Source organism: Equus asinus, chromosome X, assembly GCF_041296235.1.
Source record: "Equus asinus isolate D_3611 breed Donkey chromosome X, EquAss-T2T_v2, whole genome shotgun sequence".
NCBI classification, from domain to species: domain Eukaryota; kingdom Metazoa; phylum Chordata; class Mammalia; order Perissodactyla; family Equidae; genus Equus; species Equus asinus.
The window spans coordinates 94855908-94883032 of record NC_091820.1 but is presented as its reverse complement, the minus strand read 5'-3'; the positions used below and the strand labels follow the sequence as shown (position 1 = coordinate 94883032).

The 27125-nt window shown below is 43.5% G+C and overlaps 1 protein-coding gene across 4 annotated transcripts in view; it reads left to right on the top strand.

Moving 5' to 3' along the window:
- Positions 1-2218: 2218 nt before the first annotated feature.
- TRMT2B (tRNA methyltransferase 2 homolog B) overlaps positions 2219-27125 on the top strand; it is a 34036-nt gene continuing 9129 nt past the window's right edge. The window contains exons 1-7 of one of the 4 annotated variants that reach the window (XM_044763783.2): positions 2219-2425; positions 6271-6540; positions 7683-7737; positions 9072-9206; positions 10013-10112; positions 11135-11205; positions 26254-26400. In XM_044763783.2, coding sequence (XP_044619718.1) covers positions 6320-6540; positions 7683-7737; positions 9072-9206; positions 10013-10112; positions 11135-11205; positions 26254-26400 — 729 coding nt within the window. In that variant the 5' untranslated portion in view covers positions 2219-2425; positions 6271-6319. Of the gene's footprint in view, positions 2426-4111; positions 4219-6270; positions 6541-7682; positions 7738-9071; positions 9207-10012; positions 10113-11134; positions 11206-26253; positions 26401-27125 lie in introns of those variants that run through there. The other 3 variants (XM_014854870.3, XM_070503112.1, XM_014854864.3) reach the window with 3 other exon arrangements.

Here is a 27125-nt window from a genome sequence, read left to right as displayed (position 1 = left end):
ATGAGAAATGATAAAGGAGCAGGAGGGCATGGAAAGGAGAAGAAAGGAGAAGAGGTGAGGAAAGGAGTAGGACTGGCTATCTGCATAAGAGGGACTAAAAGAAGAGAAGGGGAGAAGAGAAGCAAAGGTGCATTCTCTGGCCTGCTCTCCCTTGGTAGTGTTGTGTGGGCCTAGGAACCGAAGCAGTGATTTGAGCTAGATTTTGCTTAAGAACAGTTAGGAAGGCTGCCATTTGAATCAAGCATTTACCTGCTCAAGCCTGTAGAATGGGAAGTAAAAGATTTTTTTTTTTTTAAAAAGGTATATATGTACGTGTGTGTGTATACACACAGTATATAAAATTATTTTTGAGTGATAATAGCTAATATTTATTGAGTGTGTGCTTACTCTCTTCTAAGCATTTTGCATGTATTAGCTTATTTAACCTTTATCACAACCCTATGAGGTAGGTGCCCGTATTACGGACATTTTTTCCAGATGAGGAAACTGAGGCACTGAGCAAGTAAGTAACTTGCCCAAGTTCATACAGCTTATAAGTGGCAGATCTGGTCTTCGAACCTTGGTCTGGCTGACTCAGTGTTGGCTGTTATTTGAGTTACTGGGCCATGTTTAATCTACTGCTGTACTTACTAGGGCTAATGCATTGCCTTGCACATAATAGGCATGTTATGCTTTGAATAACTAAGTGAAATATTGACTATAAGGTGCTTTCCATTTAAGGCCAATTACTATTAAGCATAAATATTAAGTGTCATTAAATGTAGATTCACTGGGGCCAGCCCATGGCCCAATGGTTAAGTTTGTGCGCTCTGCTTTGTTGGCCCGGGGTTTCACGGGTTTGGATCCTGGGTGCAGGCGTGGCACTGCTCATCAAGCTGTGCTGAGGCAGCATCCCACATAGCAGAGCCAGAAGGACCTACAACTAGAATATACAACTATGTACTGGGGGGCTTTGGGGAGAAGAAGAAGAAGAAAAAAAAGAAGATTGGCAACAGATGTTAGCTCAGGTGCCAGTCGTAGATTCACTTTGCTGTAAATTTTATTCTAAGGCAACAATTTTTTTACAGCACACACCTGTGTGCATCCTTCAACGTTCTCTTACTCATTTGGCTCTAAAAATTAAGGGAATCATTGAATGTAGTCCAGGAGCTAGTAAATGAACTACTGGTATCTGGCCTCATTCTCGGTTTTTTTTTTTGTTGTTGAGGAAGATTAGCCCTGAGCTAAATCTGCTGCCAATCCTCCTCTTTTTGCTGAGGAAGACTGACCCTGAGCTCACATCCGTGCCCATCTTCCTCTACTTCATATGTGGGATGCCTACCACAGCATGGTGTGCCAAGAGGTGCCATGTCTGCACCCGGGATCCCCGCCGGTGAACCCTGGCCCTCAGAGGCAGTATAGGCGAACTTAACCACTGCGCCACTGGGCTGGCCCCCTTCTGAGTTCCGTAGTTGAAGAAAAACAATTCTTTCCCTGAGGTTTTAGGCTTTAGCAGCCTTGCGTGGGATCCGCTTAAGAAACCAGGTTTATCTTGTCATAACAATATTTTTCTGATAAAACAGAGGGAGAAAGAATGCCTGAAAAGTCCTATGACTCAGACTAGAGCTGACTTTGACCAAACATTGTGACTTGAGGAAACTATCCTGCCTTTCATCTCCCAATCTTCCAACTCGTTATGGCTTTGATGCCTACAATACTACCATTATAAAACCGTTCTTTCGGGGCCGGCCCGGTGGCGCAGCGGTTAAGTTCGCACGTTCCGCTTCTCGGCGGCCCGGGGTTCGCTGGTTCGGATCCCGGGTGCGGACATGGCACTGCTTGGCAGCCATGCTGTGGTAGGCGTCCCACGTATAAACTAGAGGAAGATGGGCACGGATGTTAGCTCAGAGCCAGGCTTCCTCAGCAAAAAGAGGAGGACTGGCAGTAGTTAGCTGAGGGCTAATCTTCCTCCAAAAAAAAAAAAAAACAAAAAAAAACCCACTCTTTTGGCTCAAAGGCTTAAACGCAAGCGTCCCTGCGATGGGGAGCACTACAGTGAGAATTTCTCTCTGATTTTGGAAGCTTATCCAGCTCAACCAACGGGACCGGACAGTGAAAAGAGCAGGCAGTGGGCGGGGTCGCGGGGAAAGGAGGGGAGCTTAGGGAGGGAAGGCGGTGGGCAATAGGGCGATGAGTGCTTTTGAGGAAGGTCTCTAGAGAAGCCCGTCCCGCCCCCGGCGAAGTAGGGAGGGGGCTCTCGGGGACCCGTCGCCCGGGCGCGCAAGCCGGCGGCGCATGCGCGGAGCCGGTGTCCCGCGGCGGGTGCGTCGCGAGCCTGGGCGCCCTGCACACCAGGAAGTGACTCCCCAGCGGGTGCGCTGCGGACCGTTCGCTGGCCTTTTCGTTTGCCGCCTTAGGTTTGTAAGAGGATTTATTGGTTACGAAGGTAAGGAGGGTCCATGGAGAGTCTCAAAACCTGATCTCACCCTTCCTGTACAGAAAACTGCTTCTACGCCAAAGTGCCCGCGGGGCGGGGAATTGAGAAGCGGGCGGGCTGGGGACGCGGATGCGACCGCCGCCGCCGCTGGTTGCTCCCGGTCGCGTCCAGCCCTGCGTCCGCCTGTGCTCCGACCTCGTCCCTCCACCTTCCTGGTCTTCCCTGGCCGTGCCGCCCGCCCGTGGTCAGTGGTAGCCTTTCCTAGTGTCTCTTGTTTGGTAACCCTTCCTGCAGACCGGTGGGCAGGACTTGCCGAAAGAAGAGGGGGCTGGAGGGGCTGGGGAAGGGGTCTGATGGGGGAAGGAAGGACCTGACTGCATGTGGGGTGCAGCCAGGACGCAGCGGTAAAGCCAGCTGTCTGTCTGGTTTAGCCAGGAACCGTGTCTGGGGCCAGGCCGACTGGATGAAGGGCTGAGCAGAGAGTGTAAGCAGGACCCTTGTCTGTGGGTGAACATTTTGCTCCAAGGAGATCCTTGGCACTGCACATTGAGACCTGCCACGTAGTCTCTGATTTGAACCTCCCTGAGCATTTCAGGCAGGTCAGCTAGCTATTGCAGCCTTAGAGAGTTTGTGTACTTTCCTATCTGGCAGCTCGGGGCCCTGGGTCTCTTCCCGATCAATTCCTGAGGCAGAAATAGAGTAATTGTCGCACACTTTTTTTTTTTAACCCAAACATTTTATTTAAAATAGGAGAAACTATAAAAATAAAATAGTCTTTTCTGTGAACAAATGTCCCCTCTGACGTCAAGAAACAAAGAAACGTAACTCACTTTAACTAATATTACTGTGCTGCCTTGAAAAGTGTATGTCACATAAATTACTAAATATGATGAAAGGCTCTTTACCAGTAGAGATCACTCGTTGGCACCTTGAAATAGTGAGGTCCTGTTTTAAGCTAGACCTGACAATTTGGAGGAAGAAACCTATATGGACAAGGGCCCTCCTGCTAGGGTACAGGGCAAGTGGAGCACAGTCGTGGTGGCAGTCACCAGTGAGAGGACCCACACACAAAAAAGTCTAAATCTTGTGGGGTAGGGATAGCTATCTTTAAATTCCTCAGCTCCCCTGTCTCTCCTCTGCCAACTCCCAAATGGGCCTGCAGCTTCCTTCATCCTTCTCTGCCAGCTGGAGGGCCAGGGCCCCTTTCTTGGACCAGCACCACTCCCTCCCCCTGTAGTCTTGGCCTTCTCAGCCCACTCTTCCCCCAACCATCCTTTATTCTTTCTCTCCTGCCTCTTCATTCATTTCCTCTCTCCGGCTTTTGCTTTTCTTCGTATCAAATACATATAGTTGTCTCACCTTGGAAAAATGTCCATCACAGGTCACACACTTTTGATGGTAATAACAGGTGGACGAGGGCAGGGCTTAAGCTTACTGCACTCCAGCAGGCATTAGTGCAGAAGTTTAGGAAAGTCTTTTTCTGTGTGCGTTGTTTTCTAAGTTTCCCACATAATCGTACTTATCCTCAGCACTTGTGTGCATTATACATCTCATCAGTTTTGCAGGTTGGACTTGTTGAGGCACAAAGAAGTCAAGTGACATGCTTTGACTCAGAGCCTCAGGAAGAGTGGTGACACATGATGACCTGTGGTGTTTGGCACAGTCCTCAGCACTTCATGGATATATGAGCTCATTTAATTCTTACCACAACCCTGAAAGATACATGTTATCAGTCCTATTTTTATAGATGGTGACACTGAGATTCGTAGCGCTTAAGTAACTTGCCCAAAGTCACAACACTGGTGAGTAGAGCTGGGATTAGAACATGGCGTCAAAGCCCATGTTCTTAACGACTTGCCTCTTCCTGGGAGTTGGGTGGAGGGTATCATAAACACCTGAACTCTGGGCCAGCTTCAGTTTCTTCTGTTCCAAATTTGAAATCCCCCAAAATGCTTCCATGCTGTGGCAGTTACTTTCTTTAGTACTTGGTGAACATACAAAATGGTATATGGGCTAAATTTTACAGCACTCATGTCAGCATCCTCTAAGTTCCCTGGTGATCGTGGCATACTAATTTCCCAGAAATAGAAGGAGCCATGGGAGAATCTTTGTTAATAAATCTATTATATACATTGGGCTTTTAAATATATATCATTCTGAATTAAGGTATGACTTAACATTGGTATGAAATCTAAGGTAGAGGGCAGGGGCAAAAAGGTAATTTTACGGCAGATCAGTAAGGTGTCCAGCCAAGTCCATTCATGTGTCCTGGGTACTGAAAAAAGTTACACAGCAGTAATCTGGCGCCATAAGGTAAAAAGGTAACGACACAGAGTCCTGTGTTGGAGGAAGAGGAGTTGCTTCTTCTTTGCAAAGGGAGGCCCTCCACTTGTTCTGACTCTTCCAGCTTTTGCCCCATAGTTACTCTTACTGTCCCTTTCCCCTGCTCCCCTCCCTCATTGCCACCCCCACTGAGTCCCACACTGTCTTTAAACATCATGAGAGTTAAAATCAACAGGTACTGAGTTTTTGCCAGGTAGTGGACACTGTGCTCAGAGCTTTACAAACATCATCTCTATTCGATCATCTGCTAAGTACTTTTTATGAATTTATCCTTTATTTAACTCCTACACCACTATCTGAGGTAGGTACTGTTATCATCTCCATTTTACAGATGAAAAAGGAAGCTCAGAGGGAATGCTTAACTTGCCAGAGGCCACCTGGCTAGTAAGTGGTGGAACCAGGGGACCGCCCAGGTCTGCACGCCTAAGATCTCAAACCTCCACTTGTCCCTACTGCCTGCCACTTCCCATTACCTTATTTCCCTTCTTTCTTTGGCCTCAGACTTACTGGATTTGTCACTGCCTTCCTGGAAGGCATCTCCCTTGGCCTCCAAGCTCAGCACTCTCCTGGTTCTCCTGGGTCACCAGCATCTCCTCTTGCTCTCCAAACATTGCTTTTCTCCCAGCTTTAATCTCTGGCTTTTTGCTCTTCTCTTTACTGAAAGCTTTTTTTAAAAAAAATCGTACAGTGTGTACTTTAACTTAGAGACACTTGACCCAGTCTGTAGCCCGGGCTTCTCTCCTGACTTGCAGCCCTGCTCCTGTATTCACTTGTTAGACCTACCATTTCGAACACGTGCCTCAACCACGAATTCGCTTATCAGTTTCCTTACTTCATCTTTATTTTTCTATGTAAAGCCTCCATCAACTTACTGTTGCCTTCACAATGAAGTTTACATTTTATTCAGGCATTAAAGTGCTTCCTGATCTCCCTTTGGCATAACGTTTCAGCACTATCTCCTCTGTTCCCTAAATGAGCTGCCGTTTTAGGCAGACCAGTCTAGTCACTGTCCTGGTTCACCCCCTCCCTGCCATCCTTTAAGACCCAGTGCATGGCCTGCCTGCTCTGGGAAGTCTTTCCTGAGTGCTCATTAGGAACCAAGTATATTGTGTTGTTTATTATCTTTTCCTCTGTCCGCACTTAATTAAATTGTAATCCCTCCAATATCTACTGTGGTGCAGTGCTTGGCACATAGTAAGTGCTTACTGAATAGCTGATCGATTAGTTGTTGGGTAGGAGGGTAGAAGATGGCAATAGAAGTGTATCTAGAGAGTTAAACTCTTTCTGGAGGACAAAGACTATATTTTCCTCATCTGTTTATTTTGGGAGCCTAAGCCAGTGCCTGGCCCGCAGTAATTCAGTTCTGCTCAGCAGGTCTGCTTTTACCAAGTGTTGGCTCTGTGCCAGGCACTGTGCTAGGCGCTGGGCTTCCATAAAGTTTTGCAGATGAATAAAAGGTTTGAGAATTGTGCCTCTGTTTCCCAACTTCTAAATGTCCACCTTTCATGCAGGTGAATCTCAGTGTTTCTGTGGTTGGCGGGTATTAAGAGAAGAGTCCCAATGCACAGCCCGAGATGTTTCCTCTCCAGGGCGGATATTTTCTCCAAACCAGGACTGCTCCCCTGGTGTGGCAGAAAACCTCCAGGTTGGTCACAGCTCTTTTTGGGCTCAGCATGTAAGGGAAACTTCACCCACGTGATAGCCAAGAAGTGTCAAAGAGGACAGAAAAGTCAAAAGAAACCAAGTCATCTTGGACCACTAGATGGTTCCTGGCAGGAAAGGTAAGCCCCAGGCTGATGTCCTTTCCCCTTAGCAAGTCTGAATCTCCAGGCCTGCTGAAATTCTGTGTTTCTTTTTTTCTGAGGAAGGTTCGCTCTGAGCTAACATCTGTGCCAGTCTTCCTTTATTTTGTATGTGGGTCACTGCCACAGCGTGGCTGACAAGTGGTGTAGGTCTGTGCCTGGGATCCAAACCTGTGAACCCGGGCTGCCAAAGCAGAGCACATGGAACTTTAACCACTACGCCATGGGCCGGCCCCTGAAATTCTGTGTTTCTGATGTAACTAATGTGTCATTCCAAGGATTCCAAGGGGGACCTCAGGCAGGATACCAAGGGCAAACTTGAAGACATCTAAGGAATATTGGTGTAAATGCTTTGGGGTTATAGAAAATGTTCTCCTTGCCTTTCTGTGTGTTTTTGTAGAAAGGAGATATTAAAGTGGACCCTTGTCCCTAGAAAGGTCCAGGGCAGTTGTGCTGAAAGCCAGGGACCCAGAGAGAGATTAGATGGATTAGAAATGAATAGTCCCATTGCAGCCATGCAAACACAGATATACCTCATTTTATGCAACAAATGTATTTTCTAAATCAAATTATATATTTTTTAAAGGTTTTATTTTTTCCTTTTTCTCCCCAAAGCCCCCCAGTACATAGTTGTATATTCTTTGTTGTGGGTCCTTCTAGTTGTGGCATGTGGGACGCTGCCTCAGCATGGTTTGATGAGCAGTGCCATGTCCGCACCCAGGATTCGAACCAACGAAACACTGGGCCGCCTGAAGTGGAGCGTGCAAACTTGACCACTCGGCCACGGGGCCAGCCCCTAAATCAAATTATATTTTAAAAGCATTAGGGAGGTGAGCTATTTAAAGGAACCCAACAGTGAAGCCTTTTATAATATGATTAATTCCCCCCTGATAAATCTGGATTTTTCTTGTATTAGGTTTGCCCACCTGTTCTGCTTTGTTAAGTAGACAGGACCAAAATGGGCTCTTCTCCCAGACTCTGTCTCCCCGGGGGCGTGAGAGTTATGTCTTCTGAATGATAAGTAAAATGCCAGAGAAAATGGTGACAGGAAGTACTTATGCATCATAGGTGCTCACCATGTATTTATGTAGTAAATGAAGTGCCTGAATTATTTATTCAAGGCTGGCCGATGTTGTGACGCCACTCTGGAGGCTGAGCTATGAAGAACAGCTCAAGGTAGGGACCCAGCTGAAGTCTTCACTCCTTCGTTCCATCGAGTGGGTGGTGCTAGATTTGGAGGCGGCTCAACTGGACAGCTCTACCCAGACACCAATGGGCCCTTTAAACTCAATATGCTAATGATTCTGAAGTTTCAACTTTAGGCTAGTTACGTCTTCCAAACTCTACAGCTATATATCCAAATGCCTATTTCCTTTCTTCCTTGCCTTTTTGTTATTCTTATAGCTCTGTGTGTGTGAGTTTCAAGTGCTCTTGCCGCTTCATATCTAGCTGCACTTTCTGACACGGTAGCCACTAGCTACGTGTGGCTATTTGAATTTAAATACAGTCAATTCTGCTATAATGCTTGTTTTGAAAACGGAAATTTGTCCCAACAGATTGGTATATTAGGGAGCAATTTAAACATAATGCAGATTTCACGTTTGCTTAGGAGTGATTTCATCCGCGGGAAGCACCAGATGAAAGAAGAAACTGCACCCAGCTCAACTGAGCTGCATAAGAGTACATCAAATGAACACGTGCACACACCTCAGACATCTACCTGCTCCCTCAGTTTGCTGAGTGTGTTATGAGCCACATCCATTCATGTCTGCTGTGAGAATTTTTCGTTCCAGTCACATAACCCTCCATTCACCACTTCATGATAACTCACAAGTAGGCAGCCGTTTCTACAAGCAAACTTCAGGTCTTTGTCAGGGTAAAGTGCCATCCTTATTGTAATATTTATACATTTCTTTACCATTTAACCTATAAAACTGTACTATTTTTATTAGGTTCCTATCTTTTCTCTGTGTGTTACTGATGAGGTGTTGGGATGTGTGTGCCCAACCCCATTTTTCCCATGAGCCCTGTGATTTTTTTTTTGAGTGATTTTGCACAGCATGGTGTGGGAACGCTTATGTCACGTTATAGCAGAGCTGTGTAAGTTAATTAAAATTTACTAAGATTAAAAGTTCAGTTCCTCAGTCACACGAGCCACATTTCAAGTGCTCAGTAGCCACATGTGGCTAGTGGCTGTCATATTACATAGAACATAACACCAACATAGAACATTTCCATTATCACAGCGAGTTCTACTGGACAGTGCTGGCGTATAGCTTGAGTGTTCAGTCTGAAAGGTCAGATAAAATGATGCACTTAAACAGAGCTCACTTTTGACCTTTTGCCAATACCTTATTAGATCTGTTGCTGTTCCATCATTCTGGATTCCTTATCTGCTGAGACCATGACCCAAGAACCAGTGGGACAACCTTCTCTTATCCTGTTTGTTTTCCATTCTTTGAGGTGATACTGCGAAAGTCTTTTGTTTCATTGCTTGTATTCTTTTGCAGGTGAAATTTGAAGCTCAGAAGAAAATTTTACAAAGACTAGAGTCTTATCTCCAAATGCTCAACGGAGTCAACGTGACAACAGCTGCACCTAAATCCAAGGGGCTCTGTTGTCTTCTCCATCCTATCATACCCTCTGTAAGCCCTCACCTCCCTATCCTTTAATCTCCTTTGTCCGCTTAATAGCTAATAATATCAGTCAATACTTACTGGGCACTTGCTGGGGATCAGGGTCTATGCTAAGTGATTAACATGCATCATTTTCTCGTTTACTGTTTACAGTCACCCTGAGGGGTAGACACTGTCCTTTTACAGATGAAGACATTTAAGTTCAGAGAGATTAAGTAATTTGCACAAGGACGTACGTCTAGAAAATTCCAGAACTGAGATTTATACTCAGGTCTATCCGATGCAAAGCCCACTTTCTCAACCACTACGCTACCACCTCCTTAGAAAGATTTCGACCTTGGAAACCTAGTGAGGCCTTAGAGAGGCAGAATTTAATTTATGGCAGAGGTTGGCAAACAGTGGCCCTCAGGCCATGTCTATGCCACCGCTTGGTTTTGTAAATAAAGCTTTATTGTAACCCAGCCAAGCTCACTTGTTTATGGATTGTCTATGGCTGTTTTTGCACTAGAATGGCAGAGTTGAGTAGTTGCACCAGGGACCATATGGCCTGCAAAACCTAAAGTAACTTACTCTCTGACCCTTTACTGAAAATGTTTGCTGACTCCTGCTTTATGACAAGATTGGAACTCCTGTCTGCTATGGAGTATCCATGGAGTGTCGTGATCTTCTCAGCCATGAACTTTCCCCTATGCCATACCTTTCCAGCAAGCATTTATTTGTTCTCATTCAGTGAACATTCTTTCATTCCCTGTATTATTGTCCTCCTTGGTTTCATTTGACCTATTTTCCCTCTCCTGTCATTGTACCTTCTCCAGCCTGTCATCGATGGCTATCGAAATAAGTCCACCTTCTCTGTGAATCGAGGTCCAGATGGCAATCCAAAGACCGTGGGGTACTATCTGGGAACTTGGAGAGGTCAGTCAAAGGCTGTGACTAGTAGAAATAACAAACCAAGGAATGAGAGGAAAGGGAACAGGGCAGAGACCAGCGTCAGTGGGAGTGGAGAGGAGTGGGAATACCGTGGCTCCAAAGGAGAAGGGTAAATGGGAGTCTGGTGCAGAACATGAGCACAGGGTTAATTGTGGATACTTTTTGGTGGCTATCATTATAGTGCTAGGAGTCACAACCCTCGCCCTTTCTTCCTCTGAAAGCCATATGCCTGAGACTTAGTAAGCACTTAGTAAATGCTAATGTTGTTCCTGCTGCTCTGTCATCATCATTGTCATCATCATCATTTTATGCTACTTTCTGTTCTGGGAGCAGTCTCCTCCTTATTAGAGAGTTGCCTTCTCTATCTCACATCCCCATATCCCTGAAAACTAGTGCTTTCTGAGATTAAATCTGCCTTAAAAGAATTGGTGAGGGTGATGAGTGCTGGTAAGGGAAATCACAGTGGCATATTTCTGAGACTTAATTCCAGTATCCATTCCCAGATTCCATTCCTGAACTTTCTGTTTGCCTATTTTCAATAAATCCACTTGAAGCACCATCATTTTATATTAGTCACACTGTTTAATATCCATATGCCTTAAACTATAGTTCATTAGGGCAGGCACTTGGCTTTTTCCCCCCACCCGTGTGCTGAATTAAATGAGTATATGATGTCAGTGTCCTATTATTCAGCAACAGAAAAACAAAACCCATTACATTTTATTTCCATCTTAAAATCTGAACAGAAAGCAGACATTGTCATACTGCACATTTGTGGCATAAGAGAAAATATTGCAGACTAGCTCCTTTACGGATAAGCTTCTTAATGGCTAGACCAGGAAACAGGTTTCGTCTGAAAAGTGGCCTTGAGCTTGAATTAGGTACTTTGCTTCTTCATATCTGCATATGCCTCTTTGAAGGAGGGAATTTGAGTTGCCAGACATTTTCTTCTAAATAATCTTTTAGGAAGAATACCATATAAATCAAATTCTTTTTTCTTTCCATAGACGGGAACATCGTCTGTGTACGGTCTAACCAGCTGAAAAACATGCCTGAGAAACATAATCAAGTGGCCCAGGTAATAAGGAACAAGGGTGTATTGAAGATGACCCACGGTATTGCAGTCTGTAACGACAGCGCCCCTGACAGTTTAAAAGTAGAGCTGCTTCTAGTGCTACAGGGCAGGAGGGGCTCTACTCTGAAAGCGCACCTCTTAATGTGGAGAGAACATTGCTAGTGTTTCATTTCAGGGAGAGTGGAGAGGAGGAGAGAGAACTCCATCCATTATTGCAAATGTCAAGCATCCAGGGAATTTCCTAGGAGGGAAATGATAGGAAAGAGAGGTACTGATGAGGGCAGAATAGCAAGTGGCAGGTGTCTGAAATATTCGGAAGGCTAGTGTTTTCAGTAAAACAGAATTGAGAAATAAGAGATGTAGGAGTGGTGGTAAGGTCTACATCATGAGGTTGGCCTCTGAGACATTTTTATATCCTTTTTCATGCACCCACTATTGATTGAGTGCCTACCATGTGTCAGGCAGTGTGCTTGGAGCTGGAGATCCAATGGTGACTCAAACAGACATGGTGTCTGCCCTCATGAAACTTAAAAAAAAAAAAGGCAGAAGCCTTACTCATGAGGACTGAACAGGACTCCCAACTGATGCTCTTGTTCCCTGTTAATTCTCATTGGCACCCACCCTCCTAATGATTCAGGTTTCTGACACTTGGGTGGTGCCTTCTGATAGGCCACATCTTGACCTCCAAGATTTCCCTGCTAGGACACATCTCCCTTTGTAGGATCATTCTCCGGAAATCCTACATGGCCCTTCTCAGCTTCTTCTCCCATTCTCTTCAGTGACTATTCTAAACTCTTATTTCTCCTCAAATTTCCTACCCCGTTGCCCCTACCCCTGCTCTTGGCAGATGACTGTGCTTGGTTTTTCACTGGAAAATGAAGGCCATCAGATCAGAACTCCCTTAGCTGCTTTTCCTACCATCTACCAATTTTGCTGAAATCTTACCCCTCCTTTCCTCGTACGTCAGTGAGAGGCAGTAGGTCCTTCCCCTGTCCAAGGCTATCCTTCCTTGAAATACCATCTTCCACTCGTCTCCTCCCTCCCCAGAATCCTTGCTCCTTCATTACATACCCTCTTTGTCCTGTTTCTTTACCTCCTTCCCCCCACCTCTTTCAGCTTTTTCAGTTCATAAACATTAAATATCTCCAATCTTTTAAAAAAATCTGATGGTTCTTGCTTCTGACCCCAACACTCTGTAGAAATTGTAGATGCAGAAGTCATCAATGACCTTCATTTTGCCAAATCCAATGGACGCTTTCTGCCTCCCACTTACTCAACTTTTTTCTGCCTTTGGCACCACTTATTCTTATTTCCCTCCTTGAAACGCTCTCTTTGTTTGGTTTCTGTGATACTATTCTCTGATGGTTTTCCTCCTGTCTCGTTGGCCACTTCTTAGTCTTTCTCATGGGATCTTTTTCTCCTCTCTTTTCTGACTGTAAGTGTTGGTGTCCCCCAGGACTCTGTCCTTGGCTTTCTTTTTTAATATATTTATGGGTGACTGCACCCAACTCTAGCTGATAACTGGAATAACTGCCTATAAATTGACAACTCCTAAACTTATATTTGCATTCCAGCTCCCTCTTGAACTTCAGAAGGTGTGTTTCCAAAAAGCTGCTGAATGTCCTCACTTAGCTGTCCTGCAGAACTCTTCAAATCAGTATTGCCCTGGATCAAGATTTCTCAACCTCTGCACTATTTTTCTTTTTAAAGATTGGCCCTGAGCTAACGTCTATTGCCAATCTTTTTTTTTCTTTTTCTCCCCAAAGCCCCCTACTACCTAGTTGTATGTTCTAGTTGTAGGTCCTTCTAGTTCTGCTATGTGGGACACTGCCTCAGCATGGCTTGATGAACGGTGCTAGTTCCGTGCCCAGGATCCGAACCGGTGAAACCCTGGGCCACTGAAGAGGAGTACACAAACTTAACCACTCGGCCATGGGGCCGGCCCTCTGCACTATTGACATTTTGAATTGGATAATTTTTTGTTGTGTAGCGCTGTTAGGTGCATTGTAAGATGTTTAACAGCATCCCTGGCCTCTACCCGCTAGATAGTATTAGTTATGACAACCAAAAATGTCTCCAGGTGTCTCTTGTAGGGCACAGTCGCCTCCACTTGAGAACCACTGCCCTAAGTTAAACTTATCCTTTTCCCTTTCCAAATGTGCTTCTTTTTTCTCACCCTAGTAAGTAGTGGCACCATGTATTAGAAACATCTAGACTCCTCTGTCTTAATCCCCTCTCCCTCCTCTGCTACATCTAATCAATCTCCAAGCCTGGTCAGTTTTCCTTTCTACAAATACCTTGATCCCACCCTCTTCTCTGTTTCTACCAGCATCATCACCACCACCACTCTAGTCCAAGCTACCATCTTCTCTCACCTCCAAACTGGTCTCACTGATTCCAGCCTCCTGGCTCGGTGTGTTCTCCACACTACAGCCAGAGCTGTCCGTAAAATGCAAATAACTGTATACATGGATACAGTGATGGATGGTAATTAGTCTTTGGGTGGTGAACATGGTGTAGTCTTCACAGAAATTGAAATATAATGATGTACATCTGAAATTTATATAATGTTATAAACCAATGTTACTTCAATTAAAAATGCAAATACAATTATACCACTCTCTTGCTTAGAATTCTACAGTAGTTGCCCAATAGCTTTTAGAATAATGTTTAAATTCCTTTAAAGTGCACTTCCTTTGCGCTTGCAGATCTTCATGATAAGGTCCCTAGCTTCATCTTCTGCCACATCCTCACCTGCTTTCCTCTTTCCACTCGTATTGAACCAGAGTTACCCTGCCAGGCTGTCCCACTCCTGCCTGAGGCTGTCCTCTCTCTAGAATGCCGTCAGTCGTCTTCACCTGGCCTCTACTTATGCCCTAAGATTCATTTCAAGCCTCAGATCCTGTAGAAAACCGTATCTGACTGCTCAGTGTGATGAGGGATTCCCAACCTCTGTGCTCCTGCGTGTCTCGTTGCATATCTCCTTTTGTAGCACTTGTTACACCGTATTGCATTGTCGTGCATTGGTGCTTCCCACGCTAGCCTGTGGGGGTAGCAGCTGTATATTGTTTAATTTTGTAGACTACCACTTAACACAGGGTCATACACATAGTGGGTGCTCATCAAATGTTTCGTGAATGAATACTTCAGAATATTTACCCAAATTTCTAGCCCTTCCAGCTTCTGTTGGGCATATTTCTGCCCTCCACATCTATCCAGATAAATTCTTTCTCCCTGCAAAATTTGTGCTGGACCTAAGATCCAATCCAGTAGGTCCTTAGATACAGACCAGGAGTCCATTGTAATAATAATCATGCCATATATGTATTTTTTATATATGTACAATATGTATATATGAGACACTGGGCTGTTCTTTTTTTTTATGCCTTCATGTCCTTTTCTCTGTTACTGGTAATGACACTCCATTCCATTAAGATGATCTGCTAACCCTGGTCTGCCCCAATTTGAGGTTTAAATATTTATTCTTGAGGCTTGAGTCAAAATGTGAATTTTATGGGAGCTATCAGCCAAAGCACTGAGACCTGAGAAGTGGTCTTTAAATAAAATACTATCAAAGAAATGCAAGTACATAGTTTTAAAAGACAAATAGTACTAATAGGTTAGTAAGGAAAAATGGTGCTCCTCTGCCCCACCCCCCTTACTCTTGAGTCTTCCTCCCCAGAAACAGTAGCAATTATTTTAGCTATTTCTTCTGGTGTTCCATATTTCTAAATAGTACATTATTGTGATAGATCTTGATTTATCAAATTTACATGTTATATGTTGACTTCCAGCTACAGCATGTAAGAATTTCTCTGTCTTATTTTGTCTCTCCTCCCAAACTACCCTTCCTATTATATCTTTAAAGCACAATTTTTGGTTAAATTAATATTTAGTGTTTATATTGTTGTGGCTGTGTAGATATTCACTCTTGAGCCAGGTAGGTGTACTAAGATTTTATTTTCCTTTATTGTGCAAATTTTGTCTTATATTGTGGAAAATGATGAACATATAGAGAATAGTATAACATACCCTGTGTACCCATTACCCACCTTCAACAACTATCAATACGTGTCCAGTCTTATTTTATCTATACTCTCACCCACTTTCCACCAACCCCTTCATACAAAATGTAAATACTTCATTGTGAGTTCTAAAAGAAAGGACTTAATTTTTTTTAACATAACTTCATACCATTATCACACGTATAAATAAACATTTATCCTATAATATCATCAAATATCCAGTAAATGTTCAGATTTGACACTGATTTATCTCATAAATGTTTTGATTTTTATAGTTGGTGTGTTCAAATCAGTATTCATACAGGGTATGAACGTTGCCTTTGATTAACCTGTCTCTTCGGTGTCTTTTAATTTGTGAGTACCTCTCCTTCTTAATTTTTTTGGCCCTGGAATTTATGTTTTGAAGAGACTAGTTAGTTTTCCTGTGGAGATTCTCACATTCTGGATTTTGCCAATTGAATCCCCATGGTGTCATTTAACGTTCTTTGTCCGCTGTATTTCCTGTAAACTAGTAGATCTAGAGGCTTGATTAGATTTGAGATTTGATTTTTGGTGAGAATATTTTTAAGCCTCTGTGTCTGATGACCTCTCTTTTGGTGATGTCGCAACTGAGCACTGGGTTCAGGTGTCATCAGCCTGATCTGCTCGTTAAGAAGTTCCCCGTCAGCTTTTCACCTAATGGTGTTGGCAGACATTGGTGATCGTTGCCTAGATCTGTTATTTCACGCAAGGGTGCAGTGCGGTGGTATTCTATCCTGCCTTCTTCTTCATTTATTAGCTGGAATTCTTCTAAAAATAATGTTTCCTTATCAACTATTTGGTTACCCTGAGGTATTCATTACAAGGACATGGTAAATCCTTGGTTCTTTCAATTTCCTCGAAAGGTGATCAGTTAAGTTTGTTTGTTTTGGTATCGTTATGAACTCATGGATTTTTCTTTTTTTTTGAGGAAGACTATCCCTGAGCTAACATCTGCTGCCAATCCTCCTCTTTTTTCTTTTTTTTTTTTTTTTGCTGAGGAAGACTGGTCCTGAGCTAACATCCGTGCCCATCTTCCTCTACTTTATATGTGGGACACCTACCACAGAATGGCTTGCCAAGCGCTGCCATGTCTGCACCTGGGATCTGAACCAGCGAACCCCGGGCCACCAAAGCAGAGCGTGCACACTTAACCGCTGTGCCACCGGGCCAGCCCCAGAACTCACGGATTTTTAACATACTTGATGTGTTTCAGTCTACTGCAGATACTGGTTTTTTTTTTTTTTTTTGGTTCTCAAATTCTTCCATTTTCGGCCAACTGGAACCTCTTTAAGTTGCCTCAGAGCCCTAGATGGCCCTGAGAGTTCTGGAATAGTAAGATTTCTAGTATATCTAGTCTGTTTTCTGCCTGAGACCTGGAATCACCCCTTTCTTCAGGGAATCCTTGTCTCTTTTCGTGGGAAATGGTATTTCGAGGCCACAGTATGGGTGCTACAGGTGCTCATTTGTACTGGATGGGTCATATTTCAAAGCCTTTCTAGTGGACAGAGCTAGGGAAATTTTTCTTTTTAAAGAAAATGTATCGTGAGTTCATAGTGATATATCCAAATCAAATTTAGAATGACAGAGTTTTTACTTAAATCCTGTGATTTTATATTTTTATCTCTTGTCTCTTACAATGAAAATTTTAGTCCTGACAACATTAATGTGTAATTACTTATTTTATCATTTTATATATGTGTATATATATAATAATTTCAGAACAACAGTACCAGCATTATTACTGACAAGTGATTACTGAAAAGAGCTCAGGATTTGTGTCTTTCTCTTTGTCAAATTATTGTGCCTCTTGAAATAATTCCTCTCTTTGTAGGTAAGCCACTAATTTGATACTTGATACACAGGTTTTTTCTTTTTTTCATTTTGCTTGCTTTCAAATTGTAGGGATTGATTTTTTTCTTTTTCATTTTGATTAAATTTTGTTTTATAATTTGGTAAAATACTTACATGGTTCCAAAGTCAAATCTACAAAAGAAGGGTACATTTAGAGAGGTCTGGCTTTCACCTCTGTCCCCTTTACCCTGTTCCCTCCCTCCTTTTATGGGTAGCAATTTTTGTTTTTGCTTATTTTAAAATATGGAAAGTTGTTTTTTCCCCACTTTTCTTAGCTAAAAGGTAGCTTGACATGGACTCTGTTCTGCACCTTGTTTTTTTCAGATAATGATCTACTTCATTTTTTGCAGCTGCATAGTCCTTTATGGTGTGATGGGTTTTACAACTCTGTTTTTATTGGCATGAGTAATTACCTCATTTTTCCACTGGCTTAGTTTTCTATGAACCTGTTGCTAATTTTTTTCCCAAGTGCTGTAAGAGCTCTGTCAGACATTCGTCAGTATTCTCTATATGCGCAAAAACTTGAGTTTCGTTTTTTCCCTGAAGACCTTGTTTTTGGAGTCTCCCATCGTAGGCTCCCGGGGCCTTCTGTGTGACTGTTATCCTGGGACTCCTTTTGCTGCTCTCTCATCTTGTCTCCCCTGTTTCTTAGATCCTCTGTCTTCCTTTTTCTGGAAGACACCCTCAGTGGCTGGAGTACGACCTCCATTAGCTTCCCGAGGAAGGGTGCCTAGGAGGTAAAGTTTTAGTCTTTGCATATCTATAAATGTCTTTTTTCTTTCCTGACACATGACTGAGACTTCTTCTAGATTTCAAATTCTAGGTTTGAATGATTTGCTTTTATAAATTTGAAGACATGGTTTCCTTGTCATCTGGCCGCCGATGTTGTTGTACAAATCTAAACGCTACTTTCGGTCCTGATCCTTTGTAGACAGTCTCCCCCCTCTCTTTTTCTCTAGAAGCTTTTAGGGAATCTCTAGATCCTTGAAACTTCATGACCATGTGTGGCTTTTGTCTTTATTCATTGTGGTGGATACTTTCTAAACCTTGTCAATCTGGAAACGAATACTTTCAGATGTGGGAAGTTTTCCTGCCTTATTTCTTACCTCCTTCCCTTCATATTCTTTATTATCTCTATACCTGTTATTATGTGGATTTTGGACTTCATGGATTGATTCTATAATCTGTTACTCGTTTGTCTCCTGTTTTCCATCTCTTTGCCTTTTTGTTCTCCTTTTTGTGGAATTTTCTTGACATAAATACCAATGTCTTTATAGAATTTTTTTTCTACTATCATACCTTTAATTTTCAAAAGATATTTCTTTCTTTTTTTTTTAAAGATTGGCACCTGAGCTAACATCTGTTGCCAATCTTCCTTTTTTTCTTCTTCTTCTTCTCCTCCCCAAAGCCCCCCAGTACATAGTTGTGTATTCTAGTCGTAGGTCTTTCTGTCCTTCTGGTTGTGCTGTGTTGGACGCTGCCTCAGCATGGCTTGATGAGTAATACTAGGTCCGCGCCCAGGATCTGAACCAGTGAAACCCTGGGCTGCCAAAGTGGAGTGCGTGAACTTTACCACTTGGCCACGGGGCCAGCCCTCAAAAGATATTTCTTGTTCTCTGATTGTTCCTTTTGTTGAACAGCTTTGTTTTTTTAATTAGTTATATAATTTAGTAATGTAGTATATATATGTATAAATAGAAATATATATATTTCTGTTCTTTGAATTGCTTGTTTCCTTCAGGAATTTTTTCCTGTTTGTTTTGGGCATTGTCTTTCACCATGGAGGCTTTAATCAAACAGCTGGTGTTACTCGGCTGACTGTTCCTATTTAAGAGTGAGGCCTTGGGGCAGGCTCCGTGGCCGAGTGGTTAAGTTCTCGCACTCCGCTGTGGCGGCCCAGCGTTCGGATCCTGGGCGTGGACATGGCACTGCTTGTCAGGCCACGTTGAGGCGGCGTCCCACATCCCACAACTAGAAGGACCTGCAACTAGGATGTACAACTGTGTACAGGGGGGGTGTGGGGAGATAAAGCAGAAAAAAAAAAAGATTGGCAACAGTTAGCCCAGGTGCCAATCCTTAAAAAAAAAGGAAAATTGGCAACAGTTGTTAGCCCAGGTGCCAATCTTTAAAAAAAAAGAATGAGGCCTTAAAAAACTGATTGGCAGTTCAGCTTGAGTGGGTTTGTTGATTCTTGCTGCTTCACTGCTAGTGATTGTGTAGGGGGGTCCCTCATGTGTCTATCTTGAGACAGCTTTTCTCTGGGGCTATTCAGTTTCTTGAGAGAATCATCTCCAAGTTTCCTTGCTGGCTTCCGGCCTTCTAGAATTGGGATGTGGAAAGCAGGGGTGGGTTTCCACCATTAAGAATGCAGATTTACATAGAATCTTTCTGTTTCTACCCCTCCATCCCTACTGCTGTGCCTGGTATCTCTAAATTCAGAGCTTTTGTGAGTCATTTTCTCCTGAGAAAAAAATCTCCAGTCTCCTGCTAGAGGAAGATGGACATTCTTGGTAGGATGAGGATGCTTACCAGTTTTGTCTTCAGACTTTCCACCAGGCCCTGTACTTTACTTCATCTCTGCCTCCTGCAGTACCTTGCACCTTCAAGTTTGAGTCTTCCCAGGGTTATGTCAGGCCTTACATCTCATCAGGTCCCCATTTGGAGGCAGTCCAGGTGTAGCTGCTTTTATCTTCCTAAGTCAGTTGTCACTCTAATCTGCTTTCCATCTTCTATGACTTCATTGAGTTTGCTGTTGTTGTGTTCTCTTCTATGATCTTAGTTCTTTCTTTCATTTATTCATTCAACAAGTACTATTGAGTACCTACAAGTGCCAGGCATTATCCTAGTGCTTAGGATATAAGGAGGAAGAAAATAGGCCTTCCCTTGTGGAACTTACATTTTAGTGGAGTGGGGGGAGACAGATTAAAAAAAGGTGAATTATATGGTATGTCAGAAGGTGATAAGTGCAGCTATGGTCTGAATGTTTGTCCCCAAATTTCATATATTGAGATCCTAACCCCCAAGGTGATAGTATCAGGAAGTGGGGCCTTTGGGAGGTGATTAGGTTATGAGGGTGGAGCCCCCTCATGATTAGGATTAGTGCCCTTATAAAAGGGACCCCAGAGAGCTAGTTTATCCCTTCTGCCATGTGAGGTTAAAGTGGAAAGATGGCCGTCAATGAGGAAGCAGGCTTTCACAAGACACTGAATCTGCTGGCATCTTGATCTTGGACTTCCCAGCCTCCAGAACTGTGAGAAACAAATTTTCTGTTTATAAGCCACCCAGTTTATGGTATTTTTGTTATAGCAGCCCAGTTGGACTAAGACAAGTGCCATGGGAAAAATAGAGCAGGATAAGGAGGATAAGAAGTTCTAGGGTTGGGGGAAATGTAGGTTGTAATTTTAAGTGGGGTCAAGGTAGGCTTCGTTGAGAAGGTGATATTTGAATAAAGCTGTGGTTCTCAACTGGAGGCAATTTTGCCCTGCAGGGGACATTTGGCAATGTCTGGAGACAGTTTTGGTTGTCACCACTGGGGCATGGTTGGGCTGTGCTACTGGCATCTATCTAGTGGGTGAAGGACAGGGATGCTGTTAAGCATCCTATGGTGTACAGGACAGCCCCCCACAACAGAGAATTATCTGGCCCCAAATCTCAATAATGCCGAGTTTGAGAAACCTTAGAATTAAGACTTAAAGGAAGTGATGGTGTGAGCCATGCAGAGGTCTGAGGCAAGAGCATTCTAAGAAAGAGAACGGCCATGGCAAAGGCCCTTAGATGGGAGTGTGGCAGGCTTTTTGGAGGAAGTGAAAGTAGGCCCAGAAGAGTAGATGAGGTAAGATGGTTACTGGGGGCCAGATCGTGTAGTGCCTCAGGGGTCATTGTAGGGACTTTGGCTTTTATTCTGAGCCATTGGAGGTTTTGATGGGGGGAGTGTCATGCCATGATTGAGGTTTTTAGCAGGATCACTCTGGCTGTTGTATTGTGTATGGATTAGTGGGGGGAAGGGTAGAAGCAGGAGAGACCAGTTAGGAGTCTGTTGCAGTGTCCCGGTGAGAGGTGATACAGACCAGTGGTAGTAGCAGTGGAGGTGGATATATCTCAAAGATAGAACAGGATTTCCTGATGGATTAAATGAGAGGTATAAGAGAAAGGGAGGAGTAAAAAATGCCTCTAGGTTTTTGAGGGGAGCAAATGGAACAATGGCATTACTGTCAACTGAGATGGGAAAGACTGTGGTAGAGCAGATTTGGAGGGGAGATTAGTAACTCAGTTTTGGAATGGTGCATTTGAGATACCTATTAGACATCTGAGTGGCTATGTTAAATCAGTAGTTGGACATATTAGTGTGGGGCTTAGGAGTTAGAAATCTGGGAGTTGTTGACATCTAGATGTTATTTAAAATCACAAGACTGGAAGAGATCACTGAGGGAGTGAGAGTAGATAGGAAAGAGAAGAGGAACACGGACCTTACCCAGGGGTACTCCCATTTTAAGAGGTCTGGGAGGAGAGGGGAGCCAGTAGAGGAGACTGAGAAGGAGCAGCCAGTGAGGTCAGAGGACCAGGAGAGTATGGGGTCCCGGAAGACAAGTGAAAACAGTGAACCGAGGCTGTGCCAAATGCTGCTGATAGGTCAAGTGAGATGAGGACTGAGAATTGACCATTGAGCTGCGTAGCAAGGAGATCAGTGGTGACCTTAATGTGAACTGTGGAGTGGAGTGGTGGGGACCCGATTGGAGAGGTGAATAGAAGGAGAGGAATGGGAGGCAGTGAATACATGCAATTCTTTTGCAGAGTTTTGCCACAAAGAGGAGCAGAGAAATAGAACAGTGGCTGGTGAGGAAAGGAGTCAAGAAGGTTCCCTTTCTTTTTAAAGGTGGGAGAGTAAGAGCATGTTTATATAGTGATGGGTGATGGGACTCATCCAGTAGTGAGGGAGGAAAATGATGGTGCAGGAGACGGAGAAGGGAGAATTGGCAGTGGAGTGAGCTTAAATAAGCTTATGTCTTTTTTATTCCTTTATTTCATTTTAGTGGGATTTTTTGGAGGAATATTCTGTTATTTTAACCAGAAGCTTTCTTCACTCTTTTTTTAAAATTTATTTTTATTGAAATATAATTGATATATAGCACTGTATAAGTTTAAGGTGTGCAACATGTTGATTAGATAAATTTATATATTGCAATATGATTACACGCTCCTTCACTCTTAATACTTAGGGATGCCTATATAATAAGAGTTTCAGTCTCTGTTTTATAAATGAAGAGGCTCATACAGTAGAGAGTGTGTATTTCATGTTTACTTACTCATTATCTTCTAGGTCAGACTCAATTTTTCAACTTCCCGTCCTTCCAGGACCTCAATGACATTTGAATCTTGCTTCCAAAATACATTCCTTTCCAACCAGCCAGTAAACAACAGTTGAACTAGTCTTTCTTTAAATCACCAACCTCAAAATTTGAAAAGTATGTTCAGTATAGTTAAGCATATCTTGTATTGCATTTATATGAAATTATAGCAGAATTGATCAAGTGCAGCCTTAATTGATTTTACCCTCTCGGGCAGCACTGTTTTTTTTTTTTTTTTTGGTATAACTCCCCCTTCCATGTGTAATTTTGGATTTGTTTGAAAACACGGTGGACCTAGAACACATGTATTATAAAAACAAAAGAACCTGGTAAATCAGACAGTGTGTCCTGTTGTGATAGCAACCGGCTTGTGTTTGAAAAGTTTGGCTTTAAGGATTTTTGGTATTTCAACAACTAAATCAGGATTGCATTTGACTTGTATTCACCAGGAGGAAATGAAGGATCTAACTAAGCTGTGGTGTAGTTGGCATCTGGTTATATGAAGAAATAGAGAAATGATGGGCTTACATTAGGAAGTTATAAGAAAGAATGGAATCATAGCAGCTTAGTAGTATATTAGGAGGTGCTGTCAGGAGGAATTCCCAGAAATAGATTATTGTATTCTGTATTATATATAGAATAATCTGAGATTCTTCATACAAATAAAATACCTTTCCTGTTCATTCATTCATACCTTTCTTTCAGTAATAATCATCAAGCACCTGTTATGTGCCAGACTAAGGATACAACTCTAAGCCTTCATGGAGCTTATTGTGTGGAATACAATGCATAGTATCTGTCTGTCAGGTCACAGGACAGGGATCGTGTTTCTTATACAGTCATGTGCCATATAATGATGTTTCTCTCAAGGATGGGCCACATATATGACAGTGGTGTCATTAGATTAGTACTATATAGCCTAGGGCTGCCACAGACAAAATGCCATAGACTGGGCGGCAGAAATTTATTTCCTCACAGTCTGGAGGCTAAAAGGCCAAGATCAGGGTGTCAGCAGGCTTGGTTTCTTCTGAGGCTTCTCATCTTGGCTGCATACGGCCATCTTCTCACCGTGTCCTTACATGGTCTTTCCTCTGTGCGTGAGCGCATCCCTGGTGTCTCTCGTGTATCTGAATTTCCTCTAATAAGGGCACCAGTCAGATTGGATTAGGGCCCACCCTAAAGGCCTCATTTTAACTCAATCACCTCTTTAAAGGCCCTATTTCCAAATAGTCCCATTCTGAGGTACTAGGGGTTAGGACTTCAACATAGGAATTTTAGGGGGACTCAACTCAGCCCAGAACACTCTACCCTCTGGACCCCCCAAATTCATATTCTTCTCACATCCAAAATACATTCACTCCCATCTCAACAGCCCCACAGTCTTAACTCATCCCGGCATCAACTCTAAGTCCCAAATCTCATCTAAATGTCATGTGAATCAAGTATGGATGCACTCAAGGTATAATTCACCCTGAGGCAAAATTCCTCTCCAGCTGTGAGCCTGTGAAAGCAGACAGGTTATCCGCTTCCAAAATACAAGGGTTGGACAGGCATAGGCTAGACATTCCCATTCCAAAAGGGAGAAATCGGAAAGAAGAAAAAGTATCACAGGTCCCGAGTGAGTCTGAAACCTAGCAGGGCAATTTCCGTTAGATTTTAAGGCTCGAGAATAATCCTCTTTGGCTCGACGCTCTGCCCTTCCAGCCTCCCAGTGTGGTGGGCCCACTGGGGTGGCAGCCCCACCCCCGAGGCCCTGGGCGTAGGCAGCCTGGCCCACTGAAACCAAGGAGACAGCCTTGCCCCCACCTCCCCCAGCCTGGGGCCTGGCCCCTCTGGGCCTGCAGTGGCAGCAGCAGCCCTGTTGAGCTCTGAATCACCTTTGGAGTTCTCTTTCCCTTTTCTTGAAGGATAACACCTGTTCACAGTCCTGTGGAATCCCAGAAGTCCAATAGCCTTGCTTGCTTCATTTCATCTTGTATCTGTTGCTTTTAATCTAAGCTGACAGTATTTCTGCTGATAGAACCCCATCTCTATTCCTGGCTTCTACCCAGATGGCTGATTAGATCCGTGAGTCACACCTATAATTTCTTTATCAAAAAGATTATCCTGGGGCCTGCCCGGTGGCACTGCCTTTAAGTGCACACAGTTCTTTGGTGGCCTGGAGTTTGCTGATTAGGATCCCAGGTGCGGACATGGCACCGCTTGGCAAGCTATGCTGTGGTAGGCATCCCATGTATAAAGTAGAGGAAGATGGGCACGGATATTAGCTCAGGGCCAGTCTTCCTCAGCGAAAAAAAAGGAGGATTGGCAGCAGATCTTAGCTCAGGGCTAATCTTCCTAAAAAACAAAAAAAAAAAGGATTATCCAGCCATAACCTTTGTGTTATCTGCTGAGTTTGCTTTCATGTTTTGTTATATGGACCGGCTGAGATTTTTCCAAATCTTCAAGTTCTGGGGCCTTTTTGCTTAACAGTTCCTTCTTCAATGTATCTCTCTCCTCTTGCGTTTTACTATATGCAGCAAGAAGAAACCAGGCCACACCTTCAACACTTTACTTAGAAGTCTCCTCAGGTAAATATCCAAGTTCCTTGCCACATCATAACAAAAATTGACTTTTCTCCAGTTTCTAATAATAGGCACCTCATTTCTTTCTGAGATCTCACCAGAATCACCTTTAACATCCTTAATCCTATCAACAATATCTTCAAGGCAATCTAGGCTTTTTTTTCTAACATGCACCTCAAAACTCTTCCAGCCTCTACCCATTCCTAGTTCCAAAGCCCCTTTCATATTTTTAGTTATTTGTTACATCAGCATCTCACTTCTTGGTACCAAAATCTGTAGTTAGTCTGCTAGGACTGCCATAAATAAAGTACCATGGACTGGATGGCTTAAACAACAGAAATTTATTTTCTCACAGTTCGGGAGGCTAGACGTCCAAGATCAAGATATGGCAAGTTTGGGCCAGCCCCGTGGCTGAGTGGTTAAGTTCTCTCCCTCCGCTTTGGCGGCCCAGGTTTTTGCCAGTTCGGATCCTGGGCGCGGACTTGGCAGTGCTCCTCAAGCCATGCTGAGGCAGCATCCCACATGCCACAACTAGAAGGACCCACAACTAAAAATATACAACTATGTACCAGGGGGCTTTGGGGAGAAAAAGGAAAAATAAAATCTTTAAAAAAAATGATATGACAAGTTTGGTTTCTTCTGAGGCCTCTTTCTTTGGCTTGTAGATAGCTATCTTCTCACTGTGTCTTCACGTGATCTTTCCTCTATGTGTGCATCCGTGGTGTCTCTGTGTGTCCAAATTTCATTTCCTTAAAAGGATGCCAGTCTGGGGCCGGCCCGGTGGCGCAGCGGTTAAGTTTGCACATTCCGCTTCGGCGGCCCGGGGTTCGCTGGTTCAGATCCCGGGTGCAGACATGGCACTGCTTGGCAAGCCATGCTGTGGTAGGCATCCCATGTATAAAGCAGAGGAAGATGGGCATGGATGTTAGCTCAGGGCCAGTCTTGCTCATCAAAAAGAGGAGGATTGGCGGCAGAGGTTAGCTCAGGGCTAATCTTCCTCAAAAAAAAAAGGACGCCAGTCAGATTGGATTAGGGCCTACTCTAAGGACCTCATTTTAACTTATCATCTCTTTAAAGACTTTATCTCCAAGTACAGTCGCATTCTGAGGTACTGGGGGGGTGGTTAAGGCTTCAACATATGAATTTGGGAGGGATACAATTCAGCCCATAACAGTGACCCAGCATGAGTAATCAGCTGTGGAACTTGTTAGCTTTGCCTGTGTAATAATACTGTTTTCTTCCTAGTACTACGAAGTATTCCTTCGACAGTCCCCATTGGAGCCCTGCCTTCTGTTTCATGAAGGTGGATACTGGCGTGAGCTCACAGTCCGCACCAATAGCCAAGGGCACACAATGGCCATCATCACTTTCCATCCCCAGAAATTAATGCAGGTGAGACTCACAGCATGATAAGGGGACGCTTCTGTCGCAGCCTTTACTGTTTCTATGCTGCAGTTGGTTTGTGGAAGTCTAAGGGCATATAGCAGAAACGACACATCCACAGAATATTTGTGTGGGTCAGGAAGAGGGGTTGGGAGTGAGGAGGAGGAGATGGCAAGGATACTCTAACTGTGCTGTTGGCGTAATCAAACCAGAGACTGTTAATTATCATGTGAGGCCCTAAGTATTTGCACAAGAACTTTGCCCATGGAAGATAGTAAGTGCTGTATTGAATCTGAAAGCCAATTCAATAGAGACTAGCATATAGTCAGAATTCCTTAACCCAAATAATACTTTACATTTCTAATGCGCTTAGAGCTTTCAAACATTCTCATATTAAAACATTACTACACGTAGGTGATCATTTCTACCAACTTGTGAAGTAGGCAAGAGGAGAGGTATTGTCACCCTCACTTCATAGATGAGCAAATAGAAGCAGAGAAGTACCCAAGGTCAAACAGCAAGTAAACAGCCAAGCTGGGGTTTGAACCCTGGTCATTGATTCCTGGCCTTTTCACTCTACAGCTCCAACATAGTTTATTGCGATAGATCCTTGTGTAAAGCTAATGGTTAGGCTCTCTGTAGTGATGTAAGAATTTTAGATGTTCTGAACTCGAAGACAGGAGTTAGTTACCATGCTCATTCTCTTCCGTGCCCTCTCTTTCCTTTCTCCTAGG